Source organism: Cavia porcellus, unplaced genomic scaffold (genome assembly GCF_034190915.1).
Source record: "Cavia porcellus strain 051 isolate PalLab524CR breed Dunkin Hartley unplaced genomic scaffold, mCavPor4.1 scaffold_1, whole genome shotgun sequence".
Lineage (NCBI taxonomy): Eukaryota > Metazoa > Chordata > Mammalia > Rodentia > Caviidae > Cavia > Cavia porcellus.
In genome coordinates, this window is record NW_026947484.1 from 95325007 (window position 1) to 95350629 (window position 25623).

A 25623-nucleotide genomic window follows, 5' to 3' on the forward strand; every position below is an offset into this window, starting at 1 on the left:
AACTAAACCCCTAGCCCTGGTTGATTTCTTCATGATGGTAATTCTTTCTGCAGTGAGATGGAATCTCTGTTGTTTTAATTTACATTTTAAATGAATAATATTGAACATTTTTTTCATATATTTGTTTACAATTTGTGTTTCTTCATCTGAGAAGTGCATATTCATCTCGGGTGCCCATTTTTGGGTTGGGTCTTTGAATTTTGGGGGCCTGACTTTTTAAAATTCTTTATATGTTTTATATAGAAGTCCTTTGTCTGGGGGATGGTTGGCTAAAATTTTTTCCAAATTCGTGGGTTTTCTTTTCACTCTGTTGGTGATTTCTTTTGATGTGCAAATACTTTTTAATAAGATGAGATCCTAGTTGTTGATTCTTTGAAGTATATCCTGTGTGGTTTGGTTTTTGTTCATGAACTCTCTGTGTACCCCTATGTCTTCGAGATTTGAACTTACTTTTTCTTCCAATAGATTTAGTGTTCCCATTTTAATATTTAGATCTTTGATCCATTTTGACTTTAAATAAGTATGAAAGTTATTTCATTTAATGGATGCATGATAATTGTAAAACTATTCTGTAATTAAGTATAGCTGATTTAATTAAGTGATTGCACATTTCTTTTAAAGCCTGATATATATTGTTATTGGTGATATGCAGTACACAGAAGCCCTCTTTGGCTTATGGATATTAAATATGTAATGATACAAAGTCGTTGTGCAGTGGAAGCACATAACAGAGACCTGAGCAAGTCTCCTTGCAAGAAAACAGTGTCAGGCTGCCATTGTAAAGCAGAGAACTAAAGAGTGATAGAAATTAGGCAGGGAGTAAACAGAGAAACAAAAGGGAAAGTATACTACAGATAGAGGAAACATTAATGGTAAGTTTAGATAACTTGATTAAAGACTTGAAAGTTTGATGAGTTCAATGGAGGTTGAGGAAGTACAAGAAGTGAGGCAGGAAAAACAAGTAGAGACCAAATTATCAGAGGGTTTGTGAATTGAACTAAATATTTTGTCCAAACCAAATTATTTTAAGCTGGTTAATGATATGACCAGATTTTTAGTTTTGAAGAGCATTCTGGCATGTTATTGGCTTTAGACTAGAAGTTGCTATAGTATAATCTAAAATGATGTGAAATATACATATAAAAGAGATAGATATGTAGAATCTTGCTCCTTTGTGTGGAAAACGCTTCTGAGGACGGCCTTAGCAATTACTTCAACTGCTTCTTCCTCAATTTACCTGCTATGGGATAATAATTTTTATTCATGGCATTGTGATATAGATCAAATTAATTTACAGACTTAAAGCTCAATAGTTTTCACATTGTAATGCTTAACAAATGAGCTGGTATAGTTGCCACTCCTTTTCCATGGAGAAATAACATTTGAAGACACCAAGTGAATGCTTAAAAGCACAGGTAATACTGATGTCTGTATGTGTATGTATTAGTTTATATATTTTTCCTATACATATATATTAGTCACTTTTTATTTACTGTACCAGTTACACTAGGCTGGGTAACTTTAAAAAGAAAAGGGGGCTTATTTAGTTCGGAAGGTTCAAGGGCATGGCACCAGTTCTGCTTGGCTCTGGAGAGGCTTCTTGGTGGATGGTGTCATGGTGGTGAAGTAGATGAGAAGGGAAATGTCATGTTGTTAAGCAGTGAGTCAGAGAGAGAGTTTCAGGGGTTAGGCTCAAAAAGTATTTGCTTTGGATAGAACGAACTCAAGGTTCTCATGAGAAATTCCTCAGTCTCTTCTGTGGGCAGCACTGACAGTGAACTGAGGGCCTCCCACTGGACTCCACCTTTTGAAAGCTCTACATCACAGAGCTAAGCTCTCAGCACACAAGTGCTTGTGGGGAGCACTCCATAGCAATGTAAACACCTACGCTAAAGCTTAATTTCTAGAGCAATGCACAGTAAGTGATTAGCAGCAATTTAAATCGACACAGTGGCACATATCTGTAGTCTCAGCCACCTAGAAAGCTCAGGTAGAAGCATCATGTGAGCCTAGGAGTTCAGGGTCACCTGGGCAACAGAATGCCCTTTAACTGTCCTTTAATATAAAGGAAAAATTAAATGTAACTTATCACAGATCTTAACAATCTACCATATAGTGTTTTTGTTTTAATGAGAACTATCATCTGTCCACTTAAGGGAAGCATTTACAGGTTTTCTGGGGCACGTATTAATTGCCAGCATCATTATTCTTGTATTTTGGTGTCATTATTAAGTAAAATAAGGATTATCTGGATACAAGCATTGCAGTTCTATGACAGTTTATGTGATAACTGAAATGACTGCTGAATGATTAATATGTACATCACAGATATGCTAGACAAAGGGATGATACATGTCTTGAGAGGAACAGACTAGAACAGTGTGAATTTCATCACCCTACTGAGGTGTGTAATTTGTAACTTATGGAATTTTCCACTTAATATTGAGTAAGCAATATTGGGTAATGAGGGTACGTACCGTGGAAAGTGAAATCATGAATAATGGGGAGTACAGTACATGTTAACTGTCATCATAATTATGTTAGGATGATTTTAGGAGTTGGTTATACATATATTCTTACCTTAAATTTTTTCCAAAAATTCATGCCAGTGTCTTACTCCTGGAGAGTAGATCCTGACATCTATAATTCTAAAAATGTTCTTAGTTCTGATGTTCACCAGTAACCGAAGTAGTGTAGCTGCTGTGCAAAAAAGAGACTTTCCTGGTTCTGGGCATTTGGCTTGTGGTTTATCACTATGGATTCGTTTCCCCCAGTGCACTGGGGAATGTTTGGTATAAATCTAGTTAGGGAATGGTGGAATAGTAGAATTAAAAGCTGTCACACCTGGTTGTATAGTAATTTATGGTATGTAATGAACCAGAAGTTGGTTTTGTCATTTATCTGTTTGATAAGGTATTTGACTTGGTAACTGGCTAAACCATCACATAACTTGCAGGTCAGAAGTTTCATGTATCCAAATAATGGCACCATTTCTGTGGTATCTTTATTGCGAGCCCTTTCAATTACAAGAATATGCTCACCTTCGAGTTACCCTGCTGAAAGTCCTACTTCAACCCCCGGTTCTCCATGACGAAGCACAGCCGTCAATTTTGGAACAACAGATACTTCAGCTGTGTTGCGACATGATTCCATGCTTGCAGGTAAGACCTTTATCTTCCTTCCCTAGTGTGTCAGCACCAGTAAGTGTTGATTATTATTATCAAACATAAAGTAGTTCTAAATTCTAGGTGATTTGGCAAACTCAGACAATTCTGGTGCTAGAAATACTTGTGATCTTTTGGAGAAGATAAAGGAACTAAATCTAGGCTTAATATTAATATAAACTATGTGAACTAACTTCACAGAAATATAAATCAGCTCAATCCATATTGAGATTAGAAGGAATGAAAACTCCCTTTTATTTAAGAAAAAATTATTAAGGGGAGGTTTTGAATTATGTTTTTCCTTGGGCTAAATATTGGGAAGTATGTAAATTTAAAATACTTTTATGAAGCTGTGTGTGGTGGCACATGTCTATAATCCTAACACTCAGGAGACTGAGGCTGGCAGATTGTTACAAGTTTGAGGCCAGCCTGGGCTACAAAGTGAGCCATAGGCCAGTTTGAACTGCATAGTGAGACCCTGTCTCAAAAAGACAAAAATAGAAAAAAAATATTTTAAATTTTAAGAAATTATTCTCTGGGCAGAGATAGCTCTGAGGATGCTAAACTTAGCAAGATGAGAGCTAGATTAGAGTTTCTACCTTTTTCTTTATGACATGAGTGATGATCCCGATGGATCCCACTCTTGAGAAGCCCACAGTATAATGGACAAATTGAAAAAAGTATATGAAGTTGTAACAAAGTACATGGATGAAAGATTGTTAACAGGGGTGTAGATAAAATGCAGACGGAGTTCAGGGGAGAGAGAAATTTGAGCTAATGTCTACAAATACAGATTAAAAAAAATCTGAGTTGCCACAGTGTTGTGATTTTAGTGTAGAGACACATTTATCAGGTATTCCATTCCATAATTGGGTTAGCTGTTTGCCTGGAATCTGGGCATCACGCTGCTCTGCTGATGGAGGGAATCTATGAATATATTTCAGAGTGATCACTTAAGTCACAGATGACCTGTTTTAAGTTTGTGCTAGCAAGGAGTGACTAGCGTGAATCTTTCCTTTGTGACTCGTAAATAGGCTTTCCTGTAATCAAGGCAAAGAGAAGTTAATTAAAACGAATTCTCCTGTGGCTTTTCGAAAGCTTTTGTTTTGTGTGAGCAATAAAACAATGTATAGGCAGAAAGTCTTGAATGTTTATTTATACCATGCCTATACTACCTTGTTCTGTGTTCATTGGTAAATATTTGCCTTCTTCTGCATGAAAAACTAAAATACTAGTAGAAATGAGCTCTGGAAAATTTCTGGGAATTTTTGTGTTAATATAACTGAGACATACAAGAAAAAAACCATTTGGAACTAGTGGACATAAATGCATTTAGTCACTGTAACAGATCAGCTTTTAGTAAAATAAAGAAATTGAGAGTCGAAAGGGATCTTAGAGGCAACTCAATTCCATTCCCCACTTATTACAAATATTTTTTATGTACTCTGTGATAGATGACATTCTATCACTAATTGGATGTTTTGGTAATAAGTACATTCATTTTGCAAGGCAGCTAGTTTTTACCAAGTACTTCTATTGACCTTCATTTAAAAATTACCCATTAGTCTCTATTCCTCCCATAACAAAACAAAATAAGGTTTAAAAAAGCCTGTCTGAATCCTACCTTGTTTTGTTTTTCTCCCTTTCATTCCCCTATCTTTCTCCATTTTTCTTTCACCAGTTTTTTTCCTTCTCCATAGGAAATAATTTTTAGACTTGTCAGTGTCCTTTGCTAGAAATTATCTACTTTATTTTTTCTCAAAATGTTATTCTTTGAGCTGAATAGACAGAGCTGATTGCTGTTGAGATGATCTGACCTATATTAAATACTTGGATAGAATCACATTTTAGTTAAAAAATGTTTTTAGAGAAATAGTCATACCGTCCTATTGGTTTATAGTCACTGCATGGTCAGTGGAACTCCTATTTATTTTTCTTCCAATACCAATTATTTTTCCATTTTATATTCGTGGAATTGTTTTCTTAATTATAGTTGTGACTTGTTTCATGTTATAAATTCCACATGATCTATTTCTACATAAAGATAGGACAATTACTTCAAAACACTTTAAAGAAACATCTGATAATGTTAAATAGTAGAGAGCGTTTACTATTAACTTTCTGAGGCTCTTTCTTAAAGATGTTTAGGGTTTTCTACTGTTTGTAAAAAGCAAAATAATTTAGCTACGAAACTGCTCACATTTTAAAATAATCTTTTTTTGCCACTCTTTTGTCTTTGATCTTTTAATACCCACTCCTCATTTACTAGAAACTGATTTTTTTCTCTATGTATAACTTAGAGCAATTTTGTGTTATTTTGGTGGTAACCACTGGTAAAGGATACAGCTGGTCAACTGTAGGCTTTCCTCTTGATGAATTTAACAGACACAAGGATCTTGATTGAAGCAGATGGTTTATTGTTTGTAATCTCTAGGAAATGCAAGTGTGTCTGTGAGAGGACCATACCCTTAATACCAACTCTGGAATTTTGATCAGAACAGCTGGGTTTGAATCAAATTGGGATTTTTAAGAGCTCCCAAGTCTTTTGTAGATAATACATTAGCCTGTTGAGAAGATACTCTGTCATCTGAATATAGTCTTTTATTACATCTTCTAAGAATGCTGCTGTTTGATGCTTTCAGCTCAGGCTGCTTGACCAGATTTGTAGCAGACGAGGGTTTCTCTGTGTATTAGAATAAAATCTTACCTTACTTCCAGGTATCTCTTCCAGGTTGGAACTGTAAGAAGGAGAATTTACAGCCAGTTCTTTTTTTTTTTTTTTTAATTTTATTTAAAGAAAGACTAAACAAAACAGAAAATAGGTAGAAATAATACATATGTTCAGAGAAAAAAATAAAGAGTAAGAAATCACTAGTTGATGTTTACATATTGTCGTTTTACAAATAGTTATTCAAGATACAAAAATGGAACATATAAAGTGGGAATTCAAACGGCGAGACTGCAAACAGTTCTGTCAACTGTCCAACAAAAACTTAGTAACATGGTTGTCAATCCTATACACTTAAACATACATGCAGTTATCCATATCTTCATTTATGTTTAGATTAAACAAACTAAAGCAGGTTAAAATCATTCTGAATAAAGAATAATAGTATTGCTGGGTTTCACATCATGACCCTCCATGATCAGCACTGGGTACTATAGTGTCTTTTTTAAAAAAAATTTAATTTAAAGAAAGACTAAACAAAACAGAAAATGGGTAGAAATAGTATATAATTTTAAAGAAAAAAAGAAACAGTAAGAAATCACTAGTTGATGATTACAGATTGTCTTCTTACAAATAGTTATTCAAGATACTAAAGTGGAGCTTATAAAGTGGGGATTCAAACAGTGAGATTGCAACCAGTTCTGTTCAACTATTCAACAAAAACTTAGAAATATGAACCAGTTCTTAATTAATTTTCTTCAACATGTTCCCTCACTTCTGTTTGCACTGTCATATAATTTGTTGTAAGACATCTGCATTTAGGGAAGCTAGAAAAATAAACAAAAAGAATCTGTGCCAGACAGTAGTAAAATAATAATAGGAAATTGTGTTTTCATTACTGAGAAAAAGCAGAATTGTGTATCTTATTGTTATATAACTTGTTCCATCTTCTTGAAGCCTTTCTTTATGGGATTAAAGAAAATTATTTTGTTAAAAACATCTTATATAGCTTTAAATTATCCTGTCATTTGTGTATTACTTTAATATTATATAATGGCTTTATTAAACAGATGAAAGACATGATACAGACAACGGAAGCAATGCTGTTTATCAAGGAAGTGTACTCAAGCCTTTTGCATTATCCTGTTTTCTGGAAAATTCAGCTTACCCAGCTGACACTTCAGTTATTGTGTGTCTGTGAAGTCAGCTTAAAGATAACTGGGGAGTGCTCCTCTTTAATTCAGCTTTTAGAGCACAGCGTTGAACTTCTGAAGGAGGTAAGGATAGTGAGAAATTTCAATGTTTCAGTTATTATTTAATTGAATCTTTCAGTTAAGTGGGTGCTTGTACTCATTTGCTTTATTGCTTCTCAGATGTGATTTGATCTAATTAGGTCATACTAGTATAAAAATGAGTTGGTAAGCACTCTTTGGAACATCAGTTACAAATCTATCACTTTTTTTTTTGGCATTTTTGTTTGTGGAACACAACTATTGAGCAATTACTATATGCCAGGCTCTATAAAATACATGGTTGCAAAGATATATTCCGTGACTTGAAGAGACTTATAGACATGCAAATAAGTAATTCTCATAGCATAAGATAAATACTTTTATGAGAGCTTATTGAAAGTATTATAGAAGCACCAGTAAACGGAAGTAATGCATGAGTTGAGATTTGAAGACCAAATAGGAGTTACCTGCTGCAAGCCAGAGGTTGAAAAGAGTATGCTGACTGGGAGAATATCATCTGCATACAGACATGACCTGCTCAGAAAACGAGAGTATTACTTTGAGTATTTTTGAAGAATTTAGGTGTGAGAGGTAAGGTTGAGTCTGTCTCACATGCCACCAGATGAGTTTACGTTTTGTCTTCTAGGCAGTGGCATGCTGTTGAAGATTGTTCAGCAGAGAGAGTCCTTATTGTTTGTGGGAAGGTCATTCTGGTGGGAAAATGGAAGAGGGCTTCAGATAGGGCGATAAGTGAGGAGGGTTTCTTACGAAGCCATAACAAAGTGCCACAGACTGGTTGGCTTACACAACAGAAATATGTTTCTCACAGTTCACTTATAATATTCTTTCAGTGATTGGCTTCTTAACGTAAGCCAGCTGATATGTTACCAACCAGAAATTCCAGTGTTTGAATGTGTGAAAGACTGCTTGCTTACCTGAAGTAGAAATAACAGATTAAGTAAGACTTAAGAAAAACTTAGTGGCTGCTAGATTATCCTTAAGACTCTGTATTAAGCTCTGCAATGTTGTTGAATTAAAAAAAATCATATTTGTTGCAAACATTTACTTAAAATCGTATAACTAAACAAGTCTGTATATTGCTTTGATCAATGTATCACTGTAAATAGCTATGAGTTGGGATTTTGTTTTTATTTTGAAATGGCAGCTTTTTTTTGTTTATAGGCTCATTAATAGCTAAATACTATTTCTGTTTAAAAAAAATCACTAGGTAGAATTTACCCAAAAATGCAAATGGCTAGAACCTGTCCCTGGAAATAGAGTACTGAATTAGCAGGTCTTAGTGAGGGTAAAAAGTCTGCATTTTAAATTACCACTTTCAGGTGAACTGAAAACATTGATACTTTTGCATATGAAGTACATACCCTTGTAGCCACCTTGCAGATCAAAAAAATAGGACTTTTATAGCCACCCTAGAAGTTCTTCACAAGCCCACTCCTAAGTATAATCTCCTGTGTTTCCTGACTATCCTGACTTATTATAGTAACCATTTACTTACATTTCATTATTATGTATTTATCTCTGAGCACGGTAATATAGTTATAGTGTGTGTGTGGGTGTGTGTGTGTGTGTGTTTGCCTTTCAGGTTTTCAGGTACTTTTAAACTAAGGATAGTACCTTTTCATTCCATTCCTACCTCTTTTGTTCCTTGCAGCTTAGATACTGAAAAACATAGCTTATGTGAGCTGAAGCATTTTCTACATTCTGGATTTTACGACTGCATTCTTCTAGTGTACTTTAATGTTTCTTTTTTCAGATGTACTTAGTTCTAGAGGCTTGATCACATTTAGGTGGTTTTATTTTGTTTTTTGTTCCGTGAATATAAGGAGTGCTATTTATTTCATGCAGAGATGCATCATGTACATCGCTTTTCTATTGATAATGTTAGTAGCTGTAGATACTCAAAGTTTATTTTTATTATCTCATAGAAATTGCAGAAGTGGTGGTGTTCTAGTTCTATCATTTTTCTTCTTTTATTAGCTGGAGTATTTCTATAAAAAGAAATTCTCTGTCATTTACCATTTGGTTATCCAGTATTGGTGTTTGTATAGGAAACAGGATGAATATATATTTTTTTCTCTCCCTTCATTTACTAGTTTTAAAGGTATCTGTGTGTGTACGCTCATAGATTTAAGCTTATGGGAATTTGTCCATCTATGGAAGATATTGTCTCTACTGAAGGTTAAATTATCCTATTTTTGGCCAGTCAGAATCTATCTTGTAAAGTTGGCTTTTGTGTCCAAATTAAACAAATGTTTTTGATTCTAGAATCCCAGAATACTCCCTTCATTTACAACAATAAAGGATTTCTGTGAGGGAAAGTTATCTTTATATTGTGTCTTTTGTTTAATAGTAACAATTTTAGAAGGAAATAATAAGTAGAACTGTTAAATTATATTGGTGTTAAAAATGTCTTGCCACCCACTTTCATCCCAGTGTTACTGAGTGAAAAAACTTGCACAAAAAATGAGGAAAATTAACTTGAAAACATAGCCTTTAAGGCCTGTATAGCATGTTAGTTTCATATAAAGTAAAGTAGAATAAAGTAGCCTTAATGTATACTTAGAGATTATGCATATTTTCATCTTCCACTGGGTTATTAGCTGGATATTCAGTTCAGACATTGCTTTTACTTTTCTTATTGCCTCTGTTCTCTTCCTACTGTTATACCAGACCAATATCATTGTACATTCAGTGGATTCATTTCTAAAACTGGATTAGTTTTGGTAGATTTGTTCTATTAGTTGCTAATTCTGATGACCAGATTTTAAAGTTTGATTTCAAGCAAAATACATGTGCTCTGATCAGCAAAATTAAGCAAAAATGAGACTGAATAGAAGGAGACTAAGTTACTCTCAATGTGGATAGTCTAAATATTCTGACTTTAGAAAGATTAGAGCCCTGTGGCTTCTAGGACAGGGTAAAGTGGGTAGTAGACCCCTGGTTGTCAGGGAATGTGTGAGCTGGCAGTCGTCTCCATTCTGGCTGCTGCAGGACATGAGCTTTCTTTTACCTTGTTTTCACTTTCTTTTTAAATATTTTTCCATGACTAGGCTGTACATTTTTTGAGAAGAGGGACTATCTGGTTTACAGTACCTGTTTTTCTGGAGTCAGCACATATACTTAGTGCCTTGTATACAGATGATATGCAGCAGTATCTTTCATTTAAATTGCGGACAGAATGTATGGACACCAAATGTTTCTTGTGACTACAAATCCTTTGACTTCTGTGGCTAAGTATAAAGCCATTTACCTCTTTTGTATTTTATTTTCTTTTTCTAATTCTGTATTAGCATGAATTTCTCTAAAGACAAAAACAGAGCTTTTTTTTTCTCAAAAATCAAAGACTGATAAACCTGGAGTTTATTTGAAAATGCGATCTCAGGAAGCAGGTGGAGAAGGGACAAAATGAGTGAAATACAAAATGTGGGCCAGCCCTCACAAGCATTGTCAAGTTGGCCACTGTTACTGATTATACTACTACTACTGATTTCTGAGTGTCCTTATGCAGTGTCTCAGACCTCTGTAGAAGTATCCAGAATAAAGGGGAAGCATTTATCTGTGAGATCCTGTTGCTACCATGGTTTGTCAAGCCTTGTCTCAAGACCTTCTGGGTGAAATGCCAAGAGGTATCTGGTAGAGTCTGATGGGAAACCTAGCTGGTCCTATGCAGAGCCAGCTGTTGCATTACAAGTGGCACATGAGATGTGTAATCAGGACTTTTACTAAGAGACCTCTTTAAGTGGTATCATCCATTGGTGATCATTAAAAATAAATGAAACAAAAACCTTGTGGCGTTTCAAAATTGTAAGTAATTTAAGATATGTCTAGTCTAATTCTCCAAGATTGACTGCTTCTTTGTTTGTTTATAGTACCAGGTTTTGAACCCAGAAAGTTCATACTGAGCTTAATCTGCAGACCTTTTTCTTTTTTCTTTTTTTTGAATTTTGAGACAAGGTCTTACTATGTTGCCATGCCTGAGTCGAAATTAGGATCCTTCTTCCTTGGCCTCCCTTAGACTGAGATTACATTGATGACTAACTCACCTGGCTACAGTTCCTTAATTTTAATACCTTGAATTTCTAGATCTTTTCCTCTTATCCTCTGTCTTGCTCAGGTCAGTTTCACCTTCCCAGAGGTTATTTTCATTTATGATTTCATATCTTAAATCCTACTCACTTAAAAATGTTTCTATTCCATTTTGGAATTGCTATTCCATTTGCAAAATGTGGTGATGCTTGCTCATGGAAAAAAGAATTCTAGCAATGGCATTTTTATAGGTTAATGCTTTTTATTTGCTTCTGATCTTCTCGGAAACTGGTGAATGTGGAATTTAAATATTCTTGCTGCCTTTTTTGTTTTATATGGTCAAGCAGAAATTGAAATTGATGGCAAAATGGAAAAAAATGGCATGATGACAGATGATATGCGGTGTTAGTGTATTGGTTTAAAATGCGTTTATTGTCCTCAAATAGATGAGACTTGCTTCATTGTTGTCAACTCTGTCTCAGGGCAGTGAACATATATATTCCTAAAGGACACAAATTGGAATAGATTCCATTTATAAAAAGGTGGCTAATTTTTTGGCAATTTCTTCAAGAGCTACAAAACACATTGGGAGATTTCACAGTTGATTAATTTCATTCTGCAAGTGGTAAAGCTGATGTATAAGAGACAATCACTTCTGAGTGTGCCAAATAAAACTGTTTTCTCTCAAGTGCTGCTCAATATGCCTCTGCTATCATATATATATATATATATATATATATATATATATATTTTTTTTTTTTTTTTTTTTTTTGTCTCTTGTGATTTATAGGTACTTTAACTCTGTAAGTTATTCTGTGAAATTTCAAAATGACGTAATTTTAGCTGGATTTCTCTTGGTTTTCCCCTAATTTTTTTATTAGTACCTGTTTATAGTATATAATGATGACATTATTTGTACAGAGTTGGTACATGTACATGATACATCTGAATTCTTTTTTCATCCCTTCTCCTCCTTCTATCTTCTGTTTCCCCCATCCATTTGAAAAAGTTGTATCAGCCAACTTTATGTTATATCTTTTATTTTGCTTATTATTTATGGTTTGAGTTTTTGTATAAGAGAAACCATGTGAAATTTGAGCTGCTGTGTTTGATTTATTTCACTTTACATTGTGATCTCAAGGTGAATCTATTTTTCCACAAATGACTGAAGTTTATCATTCTTTAGTGGTCCATTGTGTGTAAATACAGTGCTCCCTTGGTTCATAAACTTAATTTTTTCCATGATTTTGGAAAAGATGGCCACATTTGTGTTGGTGTAGAAAAGGTGGCCACAGCTGTTTTGTCACTATGTAAAGTTTGCAAACAAAAACAAAATTTTGCCAAATGCTTTTGTTTGTGAACCAAATTGTTATTATTTTACTTCTTGATGACCATTCTTTCTGGAGTAAGGTGGAATCTCAGTGTTGTTTTATTTGTTTTTCCTTAATGGCCAGCAATTTGTACTTTTTTTTCTGAGAAGTATCTGTTCATTTCAGTTGTCCATTTTTCATTTTGGGATGTAATTTTTTTTTCAAGTTCTTTATATGTACTGACGTTAGTCCTTTGCCCAAAGAATAGCCAGTAAAAAAATTTTTTTTCCTTCCTGTAGGTTGTCTCTTTTTTGGTGTGATCCTATTTGTTGATTTTTGCCATTATTTCTTATACAATCAAGCTTCTGTTCAGAAAGTCTTTCTCTATACTTTTATCTTTAAGAGTTTTACTCATTTTATTTTTCAGAGTTCATTTATATCCATTTCTTCTGAATTCTTCATTAAAAAAGTAGTCACTACTAATCTTTTGATTTTGGTGGATTCCTCTTTTTTTTTTTTTAGTCCTTTTCCTTTCTAGTTGCATTAATTTGTATCTTTTCTTTCCCTTTTTTTTTCTTAGTAAGATTGGTTAGGGGTTTGTCTGTCTTGTTTATTCTTTTAAAGACCCAGGTCTTATATTCATTGATTTTTGCATGTGTGCATGCATGTGTGTTTTTTTTTTGTCTCAACTCAATTAATTTTTATCCTATAGTCTTTATAATTTCGTTCCTTGTAGTAGCTTTGGATTTACATTGTTATTGTCTTTCTAGGACCTTGAGGTACATCATTAGATTACTTTTTGGGGCTTAGTCTGTTTTTCTGATGTAGACATTCACAATTTTAAACTCCCTCTTAAGATTCCTTGATTGTGTGCCATTTGATCTGGTATGTTATACTGACATTATTATTTGATTCTAGAAGCTGTATAATAATGTCCATGTATTTGCATAATTTCTGTGGTTTCTTTTGCCACTGATTTCTAGTTTCATTGCACTATCATGTAATAATATGTATGGCAAAATTTGATTTTTTTTATACTTAAAAATGTTTTATTGACTAGCATTTGATCTATGTTGCAGAAAGACCCATGTACTTCTAAGAATGTATATTCTGTTTTTGGGGGGAGCATTCTGTAAATATCTATTAACTCCATTATGATAGTCTGTTTTTACATTTGTCACTTCTGTTGCCTATACTTTCATTATTTTAATTTCCTGGATTTCAGTTTGCAACTTTTTCATGGGCTATTATTTGCTAAGTTGGTCACTAATGTTTTATATTGTTTTGTTTAGCTCAGCCAGCTTTTTATTCCTCTCTTCTGTCTTCCCTGATTTTTTAGTGTATTATGTGTATTCTCTGAGTATAGTTATGTTCCTGCAACTAGGTCACTAAATGAATTGAACTCTAAATGAGTAATTGTATGTAGCATATACATACCAATATTTAGAACAAAGAAATCGTCAAAGAAAACTCCAACTTAATGATTTTGCTTTTGTTTGTACAGTGCTTATATGTAGAGCACTATCATGTATGACATAAAACTACAGCACTGTTTAATATAATTAGCATTAATTACAGTACTGTCTAAATAAGGCATATGTTATGAAAAAGGGCTTTTAAGCAAATTGTACAAGATGGCTAATAAAAAAGAAAGATCATAGGTTCAATTGGCAGGTTGTAAGTCTCAACAGTGCAGATGGGTCATAAGTCTGAGCAGTCATTAAACAGGGAATATCTATAATTATATTTTCTGTGAGCCCTCCTCATAAATCTTTTTATTTTTAATCTTCCATTTTCCTTTCAAATAACTTGACTGTATGGCTTTTATTTTCCTCCTTTAAATGCCCCATAGGTTGATTTTTGAGGGAAGTGGGAGTTTTGGGGGCATTTTGCTGTCTCGTCTTCTCAGGTTTCTATTGTTTTTGTTAGTTTTGTGCTGAAGTTCTGTTCTCTGTTGCGGGAAGACTTTGCTGCTAGTACAGAGATCTCTTTAGTTAGTCTGTTGGTCAGTGATCCACCTAAAGCGTGCCTAACTATTGTACTTTGCCTTTACCACGAGATCTGATCACCTCAGTTAATATGGGAAAGGAATTGTGTGTCGTGTAATTGATCTACCACTCAGTTCTTTGTGAATGTCCAGCAGTATTTTTAATGTCCAGGGTATTGACATAGAGAAAACATCTATTAATACCAACAATTGTATAAGCCTGGCAATGTCAAGTATTTCAGCAACAGTGATATTGTCTAAGACAAACTGGATACTGACACATCACAGGAACCAGTAATGCCCTTAAGTTTAGACATCTACAGTTATAGTATTGTCTTGGTTATGTTTCTCATTGCTGAGGCAAAATACCTGACACTCACAAGTTAAGGGAGGAAAGGTTTACTTAGCTCACAATTTGTAGAGGTTTCATTCCAGACTTGGCTGACTCCCAGGTAGGGTGGCATGGCAGAGGGGCATTGCAGAGAAGAAATAGTCCAGGCAAGGCAGGAAGAAGTTAGCAAAAACCAGCTTCTTTCTGTTCCATTGTATTCTATCCAACACACCCACTTTTTAGATGGTGCCACCCACACCCAGGATGGGGCATCCTTAATCCCAGCATCACATACATCCTAATTCAACCACCTAATTCAACCAGTGAGGAGTTTAATCCTCACTTTGACTACATGAGGCTTTGGAGGAACATCGAGGTTCAAGCCATAACAAGTGCTCTTTCTAGCCTAAGACAAACCAAATATTGACATGCAGTAAATATCTACTAAATGTGATAACTATACCTCCACTAATGATAAAAAAAGAGTTTAACAATAGTAACAGAGTTAACTAACTCTACAGAGATTATTAAGCCTAGTGGTTATTCTGTGAAAGATAAAAGGTTTTAGGAATGAGAGAATGCAAAAAGAAAAAATTTGAAAAATTAAACAGTGGAAGAGGAGCAGGAGAGAAAACTGAGATAAAGTATCCTATTATAGAGTGGAAGGATATTTATAAAATTAAATAAAGGTAACATAAAGCCAATGAGAATTAGAAGCTTAAAGAAAAAAGGGAAAAAAGAAAAAGAAGGTGATTTAAAAAATAGAAGAAATTAAAAGGAAAAGAGAAAAAAAGGAGTATGAGAAAGAAGAATTAAAAAAGAAAAAAGAAGAAAATGAATCCAAAAACAACGAAAAAAGAATTTTTCCTTCGTATTCTTGAATGAGTAGTTTCCTTCAAAGACCTGCAGTGTTGGAGTCCAGCAAGTCTCCACGTGTTCCGTTTACCACTGTGGCCCATGGTTTGTGCCCCTATTTCAGAGGCTCCTCTGTCAACCCCTGGCTATGCCAATGTCAAGGCCCCCACGCGTCCTTGCTCACGTTGGTGGATACTTAAGGCAGTCCCACCTCAGGTCTGTGCTAGATGCAGAATGCAGGACAAGGGTTCCAGTACCTAATGCTGACAGGGTCTTTCAGACCCAGCTGTTTCTGATGCAAGTCACCCAGGGACCAGCTTCTCATCATGGGGATGTTGCACACGTCCTTCTCTGCCTGAATTCAGACTTTTCAGGCGCTTGCTTCCTATCTCTCTTCCTGTCTGCAGCTGTCTCTTGTGGCTGTTTCTCACCTAAGCAGTCTCTATTGGAGGGTAACACTGGTAGCCCCTGAAGTTGGTTTTTAGTTGTTCTGAGTCCCTTCCCAAAAGACACCTTAATTAAGTACTGTGGTAATGTGGTAGCACCTGCACTTGTGTTGTGTAGGAGTCCTCTTGGCGCCCCAAGTTCCAGGGTGTTTGCAGTTTACAAAGTCTGTGAGCTCTGCTGCCTTTTCCCTCTGGATTTTTACATCTCTGGGTGCTCTCCTTGATTCTAGAGAGTCTGCTTCCCCTCTCCTCAGTCTTGAGAGCAAGTGAGAGTCCAGATGGTTTACTTCTTTTCTCAGTGTTGTGGATGTCTTTCCAACTACTCTGTAGCCTCTAATTTTTTCTGGCAGTTCCTCTCTGATTCCTAGTGATCTGCTCATCTTTTTTTCTTTAGCAAGTTATAAGTTTCCAGTGTCTGGATTCTAGATCTTGGAAAGATTTGTTTTACTACTGATCACCCATCTGTTATTTTCTTTTGCATGAATTTCTTAAGATGCTCTTTGTCATGGAAAAACCTATTTCTTAGGATTTAATGTGCATTTTAAAAATTTTATTCATATACTTTATTTTATTCATATACTTCTTGAATTTAATGATTTTATGTTTCTATGGTTATGACATTGCTACATTTAAAATATACTTAATATAATATTGTAATTTAAAAATAATTTCTGCCCCTCTGGCACTAATATTTCTTATTTTAATATGATTTATTAAAAAGTAATTCATTATGTAAGCTATATAGATAAATCATGCCTATATTTAGTAAGTAGCTAAACTGAGCTATCTTTCAGAAATGAATAATTTTTTTTTATTTTCATTTTTGAATTATTGAATTATGAATTATTTTAAATTCAACATTCAAGTAATTTTTCAATGGTTTACAAAGATTGACTCCTTTGAGGACTGGCCAATTTGTTTTCTTAAGCAGTTTTTTTCTTAGAATTATTGTAATTTTAGCTCCTTTCTTTTTGGCCATATCATAAAATATTTTAAGTTAAAACATATTTTAAGTTTTTTTCTGTCTGTGCAGCATTTATCAATTTTTTCTTCTGCTTTTCTTTTCTGTCTTTTTGAGACAGGGTCTTGCCACGCAGTTCAGGCTGGTCTTAAGCTCATTTTGTAGCTCAGGATGGTTCGAACTTGCAACAATCCTTCCTCAGTCTCCTGACTGCTGGGATTACAGGCATGCACCAACATGCCCAGTTTACCAGTTCTTTCTTTAGCATAGATTTGTACAAAGTGTTTTATAGAAATTTGGCGATTGTTCATGGTAAATATATTATTTTTGGAGACAAGTTTTAAAGCTATGGTTCTGGTAATTTCTTCAACTCCTTTTTTGTTGCTTTATTTCAGGACTTTCCTGTTGAATTGGTTATCATTGGAATAGCTTTACTTCTTCTACAGACACCAGCAAGTCAGCAGAAACCAATCTTAAATCTAGGTAAATAAAAATACATAACATAAAATATAAATATAATGCAAATATTGGCAAGAGTGTAACATGATATCCTGTGTACTGTGTTTCTGTTTTGGAGTTTCCCTAAGCTTTACCAAGTAGTTTTTTTTTAAGTCTAAGGCATTATCTAGTGCAAAGTTCCATATACCAGAATTTGTTGTGTAGCTTGATGCTTATTAGGTTATAATATATAAAAATAAAATGTAGCTTTTTCGTTAATGTTGCCTCCCTTTGCTTGATCCAATACAATCTGTGTAATAATGGGGCATGGATCTAAATTAGATTGTGTAGAGCCATGATATATTGATATACTCTCATCTTCATTTTTACAGAGTGCTTAAGATAAATACCTAGTGTATACTTCATTCTTCTAGGCATTTTAATTCATCATGATTTTGAGGTCAAATTGCTCTTTCACTTGTAATATGCCTGGAAACAGCTTTAGCATATGGAGGAGATCTTTGACTTTCAGAGTTTGAGTACTATTCTGTTTTTCTATTAACAGCCTTAAGGCAGGTATGGTCCTTTGTGCCACTCCTTATCAGTCTCTTTGTGATCTGTTTTTGCTTTTTTTCTCTATAGAAGTACACATAGGATCTTCCCACATATAATTTACCATGTTGCTACTTATGACTGCCATATTTATTATTTCATAAAAATTTTAATAAAGTATAATTTACATATCATGAAACTCACTATTTTAAAGTTATATGACTCAGTATTTTAAATAAATTTATAGGTTCATGCAAACAGCACAATAATCTTGTTTTAGAACATTTTATCATCCCCCTTAAAGTTCTTATGCCTATTTCCATTAGTTCTCCTTTCCACTCTTAGCCCAAGACAAAACACTAGTCTTGTCTTTTGTTTGTGTAGATTTGTCTTTTCTGGACTTCTCTGTAAAATTCCAAAGCGATAGATAAACTACTTTTTAAATTCTGAAGCTACATACCAATATTGTGGCTGATGTATATGTAATAATCGATGATGTAAGATTGAACTTTCAAAAACTTTTATTATTTGTTATATAATAAGCTTTTCTTTATCTTGTAAACCAACATTTGTTTTGAAGTTACCTTGGTTAGGTTAATTAACTATATTGAAAACTATTGAGCCAGTATGTTATGTTGAAAGGCAAGGAAGAACCATTTGTATATTGGGAATGGATATTCAAAAAAATAGGATAGTCAGGAGAATAATGATTGTTTCAGATTTTTAAAATGCACAGTATTGGGATTTCTGATAAAGATGGCAGGTAGATAAGAGCAGAATACAGAGGCTCCCTGAGACAGACAACTCAGCTGCCGAAATAACACGTCATGGGAAGTCCTGGACAGAAGGAGATGGTTCCTCTCAACCCAGCAAGAAACTAAAGGGAAAAGAACCAGTCAAACATGCAGTCTCGGGGCTACTATTGAGGCAGCTGAGAATCTGTGCTCTCAACACGCCTGAACTCCTGCTGCTTCGACGCACTGGAACCGCAGTCACACTGAAGTGCAGTTGCACTGAAGTTGGAGTTTGGTGAGCCCAACGGAGAACAGACCTGGTAAGGGACCTGCATTGACCTATGTGCTGGGAATAAAACCCTTCCATGGGAAAGGGGCACCAATGGGATGACGTTTGGAATCGGCAGGACTGGCAAAAACAAAGAATAGTAGTGACTTCAGTCAGTTGTTCCCTTCCCAGATGAGACTGGTGGAGTATGCTTGGCCTGGGTCATGCCCCTGGCTGAGACCCAATAATCTGTCCCAAACCAATTCCTACACATAGCACACACTAACACAATGAAGGCCTCAGCCTTGATTGACCTGGAAGGAAGGAACCAGCATATGCCGCCCCTGTTTGCACCTCAATAACACACTGGAGTGGGCAGAATTACCTAGCCAGCATGCTTCAGAAGAACCATAACCAACAAGGAAAGGGACTGGGACCTCCTCTATATGCCTGTATGGAAGAAACCAAAAACATGAGAAGAGGAAGCAACAAGAAAAAGTCCCCAGCCCCCAATTGAGAAAATTGATCTAGAAGAGGTAAATACAAAAGAGATTGAGGACAGCAAACATACAATATCAGACATGGCTTCAGTGGACATAAAGAGATATCTTTGGGACCTTGGAGACAAGTTCAAAAGTGAAATATTTAACCAAGTAAAGGAAGATATAAGTAGATTAATAAAAGAAATGCTAAGCACCTCTCAAGAAGACACAGACGGAAGAATGGAGGAGCACAAAAAAGTGAGAGAAACTTTTGATGAAGAATATATAGAATACATGAAACAGGTTCAAAGAGATTACCAGGAAATAAAAAACTTCATTGAAAGCTGGCAAAACTGCTTGAAAGAAACTAAGGATAGATTATCCAAACTGGAGGACAGGTTTGTAAAGTGTTATCATGAAAGGAAAAATTTCTTAAAAATAACAAGGAAATAGGCAGTAACAGTACAAAGGCTAAAAGATGACAAGAGGATCTATAACTTGAGAATAAAGAATGTGAATGAAGAAGCAGGGGTACAAACAAAGGAGCTGCAAAGGCTATTCATAGAAATAATTAAGGAAAATTTCTCAAATGTAGGAAAAGGAAATGATATTCAGATGTATAAGGTATACAGAACTTCAACCACCTACAACCAGAACAGAGCTACACCCAGGCATATAATAATCAAGATCCCAGAAATTCAATATAAGAACAGAACATTAAAAGCCATCAGAGAAAAGAAACAGATCACCTATTAAAGGAAAACCCATCAAATTCATGGCAGACTTCTCAACACAGACCATTAAATCAAGAAGAGCTTGGAGGGAAGTATTCCAAGCCCTGAAAGAAAATCCCTTCCAGCCCAGATTGATGTACCCTGAAAAATTGTCTCTAGAAATTAATGGAGAAACAAGATGCTTCCAAGACAAGGAGGAACGGTGGGAATTCGTGACTACCAATCCAACTCTACAGCGAATACTGAAGGACATTCTAGAGAGAAAGTTCCAGGATTCCAGGAACAGTGGCAGAGAGCCCTCATTGAATAGAATGAAGTGGAATGAAGTGGAATGAAGAAGAAAACCAGACAACTAATGGCAGAAAAAAGAGCACAACAGAAATGAGGCAGAAAAGGTAGGCTATAATCTCTAATACAGATGGCCTTGATACGCTAAAAAACAAAAAGAGAGAAACACAGGCAGAGCAGATCAGGAGGTAAGGTCCATTGAAATGCTCTTTATAGGAAATATAATTAATCTGAAAAATGTACCGAACATCACATAAGAAAAAACAATGCTCTATATGACAGGGGACCAGAGAGTAATAGGGGCAACTCGAGCAGTATTTGTGGATAGGGTGGAAAGATAAGCTCTAATAGGTAAAGGAATACTACTAGAGATCAAGTCCAGGAGGGAGAACGTTCAGAATCACTTAGGTAAATAGCAGCTTGTCCCCCTAGTCTAAAAACTGAGGATGTTGGTAAGACCCAAAAATGCACAGTGCACACTGGGGGAGTGAAAGGAGAGGAATAGTCTTTAAAAAGACAGCAGAGAATATTGTTAATGGTGTATCTTTTTTTTCAGTACTGGGGATCAAACTCATGACCTTGCACTTGCCAGACAAGCACTTGTGCCACTGAGCTAAATCCTCAGCCCATGTATCAGGATTTAAAACCCTTATTACTTGCACCACTCTGCTTAGATAGATTTTATTCTGTCCCCATTTGTCTACAAGCACTAGATCTGAGGGCACAGAGAGGTATCCCAAAAACAACAGGATATAGTACAGTAATCATCTTTAATTTTCTATTACTTAATCTGGAGCACTGTATAACTTAGACTGTTTTATCGTGACTGATCTTAGCTGAATCTGCTTTGTTTGATTGCTGTTTAGTATTGACAGATTTTATTCAAACCTTATTGATTGATAGTATCAAGTCTGAGAATATAGGCAACTACACTGAAGATGACAAGATTTACTATGATGCCCATTATGGTTTGATTATTACCTGTTTTTGAAGTTTTACACTATCTACAAAGTTTTGTATTTATTAATGTTGATTTGTACTGCTATGTTCAATTATACTATGTCTGATGATATGGACAATTGTATTGAAGATAATAAGAGACAATACGGTTCAAATAGCAAAGTTGTTAAAAAAAAAAGAAACAATATGGTAACCATTATCAAACTCCTTGTACAGTGATTTTATATGTCTTTTTTTGTTTCATATGTTTATAGGAATGTTTTGTTTTGTCTGGCTTTGTTTTGTTTCTCCTCTAATATAGAAATACATGTTAAAACTCACGCATGTGTAGAACCTATAAACAGTTTATGAGAATTGATCTTATGACACATGATGAAATGAACAAATACTTTGAAGAAGAAAAGACACTAAAATATCCAGTACTGATCGTGGAGTGTTATAATGTGAAACCAAGCAATACTGTTATTCTTTGTTCAGAGTGATTTTTGCCTGCTATGGCTTGTTTAATCTCAACCTAAGTAAAGATATGGATAACTGCATGTATTGTGAAGTATGTACGATTGATAACCATATTACTAAGTTTTTGTTGGATAGTTGAACGGAACCATTTGCAGTTTTGCTGTTTGAATCCCCACTTTGTACATTTCACTTTTGTATCTTGAACAACTATTTGTAAGAGGACAATATGTAAGCATCAATTAGTGATTTCTTATTGTTTATTTTTTCTTTGAAAGTATGTATTATTTTTACCCATTTTCTGTTTTGTTTAGTCTTTCTTTAAATTTTTTTTAGATGCACAGTATTAATATAATATATGCTTTGTGATTATTATCACTGGCCTTGTTTATAAGTAATTAAGCTATAAATAGCAATGACATGAATTTCCCCTTTTGTTAAGCAGTGATTTTAATATCTGTGAAAGAATTATGCATTAACACCATTATTTAGACAAAAAAGATAAGTTAGTAGTCTTAAAGTAACAACTGTTTGTACTTCAGATCATGTAAAGGTTTGACTTAAGAATGATTTTAAAATAAAACAATGACATCTCTTAGAAGTGATTTAAGAATTGTTGAATTGGTGTGAGTATGGGGGAAATCATTTGCCTACTTTGATAATTTAGCTTTGAGACTTATAAATAACAGCTAATCAGTAAATCAATGTTCCTGTAGTAACCTCAAAAATACTGTAAAAAGAGTATATATATTTCTTAATTTATTCTGTTAGTTTTCTCAGGGATATTGTACATTCAGCTAATTTATTGTACCTCTAGATATCTGTTTCTGTTGTGTGAGTTGTTTCCATGTTAAAAAAAGGAATCTTTTATTAAAAATGGGTATGTCTCAGATGCTGATTATGAGCTTAGGACTTTGTGATCTGCTTCATACGTTACCACTGAAGGGGAGTCCTGTTTAACCATGCTGTTCACTTAAACATCTGCTACTATAATTTTCAACTTTTATAAGAGCAACATGTGTATTGACTTCATTATTTATTCATTAGGATTTTTTTGGTTCTTGGTTGTTTATTAAGGGTAATATCAGGCACTGAGAAATTATGAAGGACACCTGTTGAAGTATATTAAAATTTTTATATTGATCTAAAAAGCAATTGATGTACAAAATATAATACATGATGTATATTTTCTCTAAGCATACCAATTTTTCATATATATATATATCTTGTTTCAGATAATAATGTTTATTTCCTTTTACAATGAGATTTATCAGTAGTAAAAAGGCAAATAAAATCTCTGGCATGTTATTCTTAAAATAGCATTTTGTTGGACCATGACACTAGTTTTAAAATTGTGAATTATTGTTGTTTTGATGATTAGCTTTGAAGGTCCTCTCCTTTGCTGAGGGTCAGAAAATCCCAAAGTCATCTCTGGTGCTTGTGATGCCACTTCTTCAGATATCATCTTCTGCAGCCTTGGAAGACTGTATGTCCACGGAAGAAGAAGGTCCTTCCAGGCAGCAGTTGGCCCTAACCCTTTTAGAAATGGTACAGCAGGAGTGTCACAGGAATGACCACCAAAAGGTAATGAATTCATCTTTGCTTGTCTTAGTATCTTTGTGAGTTTCTGTCTCTGCAGCTCCCTTCAGCTCCTGATGAAGGTGTGTTTGTGTGTAAACTCTTATCATTGAACCTTACCATTGTGTCAATGTAGGGATATTAGTGAATTCTTCTCAACTATGAGAAAGGAGGGTATTCTTGTTGTGAAATAATTTTTGGAAATGCTGTGCAATTATTTTTCCCTTCTTAAGATTCCCATACACATTAGTCACTAAATATTGTGAGGAATCTTGCAGAGTAGAAACTATGCTTAATCTAGTGCCTTTTTATTTTTTAAAAAATCATTTGCACATGGAATCTTCGTTTCTTTTTCGTTACTGTTAGCAAGAAAAACATATGTTAAATCTGGAGCAGTCGATGGTGGGAAATGAATGCCTGGACATTCCACAATCAGTGTTCCCTAAGACTTGTATTCCCAGAAGTGATTGCTGTTGGTGTTTCCTGTTATGTCATATTGTCCCACCCCCAACTGTAAGGCAGTGGTCTTGTCATGTGCCTTTCCCAGTGTTATCTACCTTATTCTGCATTGGCAATTTCACTTTTCCTGTTAAAAGAATTCTCAGTGTTGGGTTAGTGATTGGATTTTTTAGGCCAGTGTTGGGCAGGCCTGAGGTCTTTTGGTTTTGAATTTTGCCTCCTGTATCGTGTATTATTATTTTTGAACTCCTACTTTTGTGGGATGGGATGAGAATTTAATAAAGATAAAGCCAGTGAAACATCTTAAGTCTCCATAGAGGGAGATACTACATAAGTACAAGACAGAATACCGATTGTTGCTTCATCCGGAAAAGTGAAATGCCTCTTACTGTGTATGGCTGAATGTCATGGTAGTAAAAATGCAGTCGTTATTGCTTGTTAGAGCTGTAGTAGAAATCAGTGTGTCATTATACTAATATTGAATTGTATTATAGCTTCCTAACATCAAGATTGTTTGATTAAAATGTTGGAACTTGAAACCAGTAATTGATTTGCACTAAGAGAAAGAAGTTATTCTTTCTTGCATCAGCTTTAATAGGCAAACAAAATGTGACTGAAGAATCCTAATAGCCTTTTCTTACCTCTTGGTTTGGCTGTACAGAATAAAGAGGGGATTGCTGAACGTAGTTGGGGTCAGGGCAGGCTATATGGCGTCTGAGAGTTCTGTCCCTTTTATTCCCAAGTGTTGTTTAGTGAGTATCATCCTAACTCTAATACCCAAGGATTCGCATGCCTTTCCCAGTGCGATCTACCTCATTCTGCATTGGCAATTTCACCTTTTCCATTAAAAGTATTGTCGGTGTTGGGTTACTTGTGTGTGTGAATCTTTATCAACACTAGTACCTGGACTTTCTCTTTAGCAGCTGGCAAAGAAAAGAGAAAAGGAAGGAATACTATTAGGGCTATAACATCTTCCTTGTGATAGTGTGATGCTTTCCTGAGGCTTTTAGTGATATATGATCACCCTTTTAAAGTATTTAAGCCATATTTTACTGTTGGCTTTTTCTCCCTGCACCTGTCTGGAACCCTACTCCAAACACACCTATCAATTCAGCTTGCCCCACACTCTCTAAGTCTCTTCCTGAATCTTTGCTTTCATACATAATAGTCTTTCATGTCCTCTCCCTGAACTGCCTTTTCAGACCCAGCCAAATGTGCTCAGTCTCCCTGTGACAGAATTCATTGCTTTTCCTTTTGTCCCCAGCATTTTTTGCATTTAGTCAAGTACAAAATATGTTGTGTGTTAATTAAGAGGTTACATGTTTGTGTTTCTAACTCGTAAGAGCTCATTTAGGGAAAGAGACTTGGCTCTTTTCACTTTCCTGAGGCATTTAGGAAATTGTAACAATTTCAACTGTTAAAGTTTAAATTGTAACAGTTGTTAACTTCTTATAGTTTTTTTATTCTAAGTGTTTCTGTTTTATCTGCTTTAAGTTTTTGAGCTGATCATGGAGAACTATTGTTAAAAATATTCTAGCCAATTGCCAAGTTCAATTTCTTTTTTTTTTTAAATATTAAAATAAGCTAAAATTTCTTTCTTTATCTTTACTTTTACAATATCTGACCCATTGTTTGGTACATAATAGACATTAGTAATTTTTTTTAAGGAACAG

The 25623-nt window shown here is 34.8% G+C and overlaps 1 protein-coding gene and 1 long non-coding RNA gene across 5 annotated transcripts in view; one reads left to right on the plus strand and one right to left on the minus strand.

Moving 5' to 3' along the window:
- The window catches only part of Focad (focadhesin), a 298353-nt gene that overhangs the window by 75244 nt on the left and 197486 nt on the right, over positions 1-25623 (plus strand). For all 4 annotated transcript variants that reach the window (XR_010048410.1, XM_063251882.1, XM_063251889.1 and 1 more), the window contains exons 7-10: positions 2957-3161; positions 6903-7109; positions 17397-17484; positions 23295-23497. Coding sequence is in view for 3 of the 4 variants with exons in the window: in XM_063251882.1 (XP_063107952.1) it covers positions 2957-3161; positions 6903-7109; positions 17397-17484; positions 23295-23497 (703 nt within the window). In the remaining variant the exon portion in view is untranslated. The remainder of the gene's footprint in view (positions 1-2956; positions 3162-6902; positions 7110-17396; positions 17485-23294; positions 23498-25623) is intronic.
- Positions 6382-11814, minus strand: LOC134476591 (uncharacterized). Its single transcript, XR_010048425.1, has 2 exons — positions 7677-11814; positions 6382-7598 (listed from the first exon to the last, which is right to left on the minus strand). It is a non-coding gene; the product is annotated as an uncharacterized LOC134476591 (long non-coding RNA).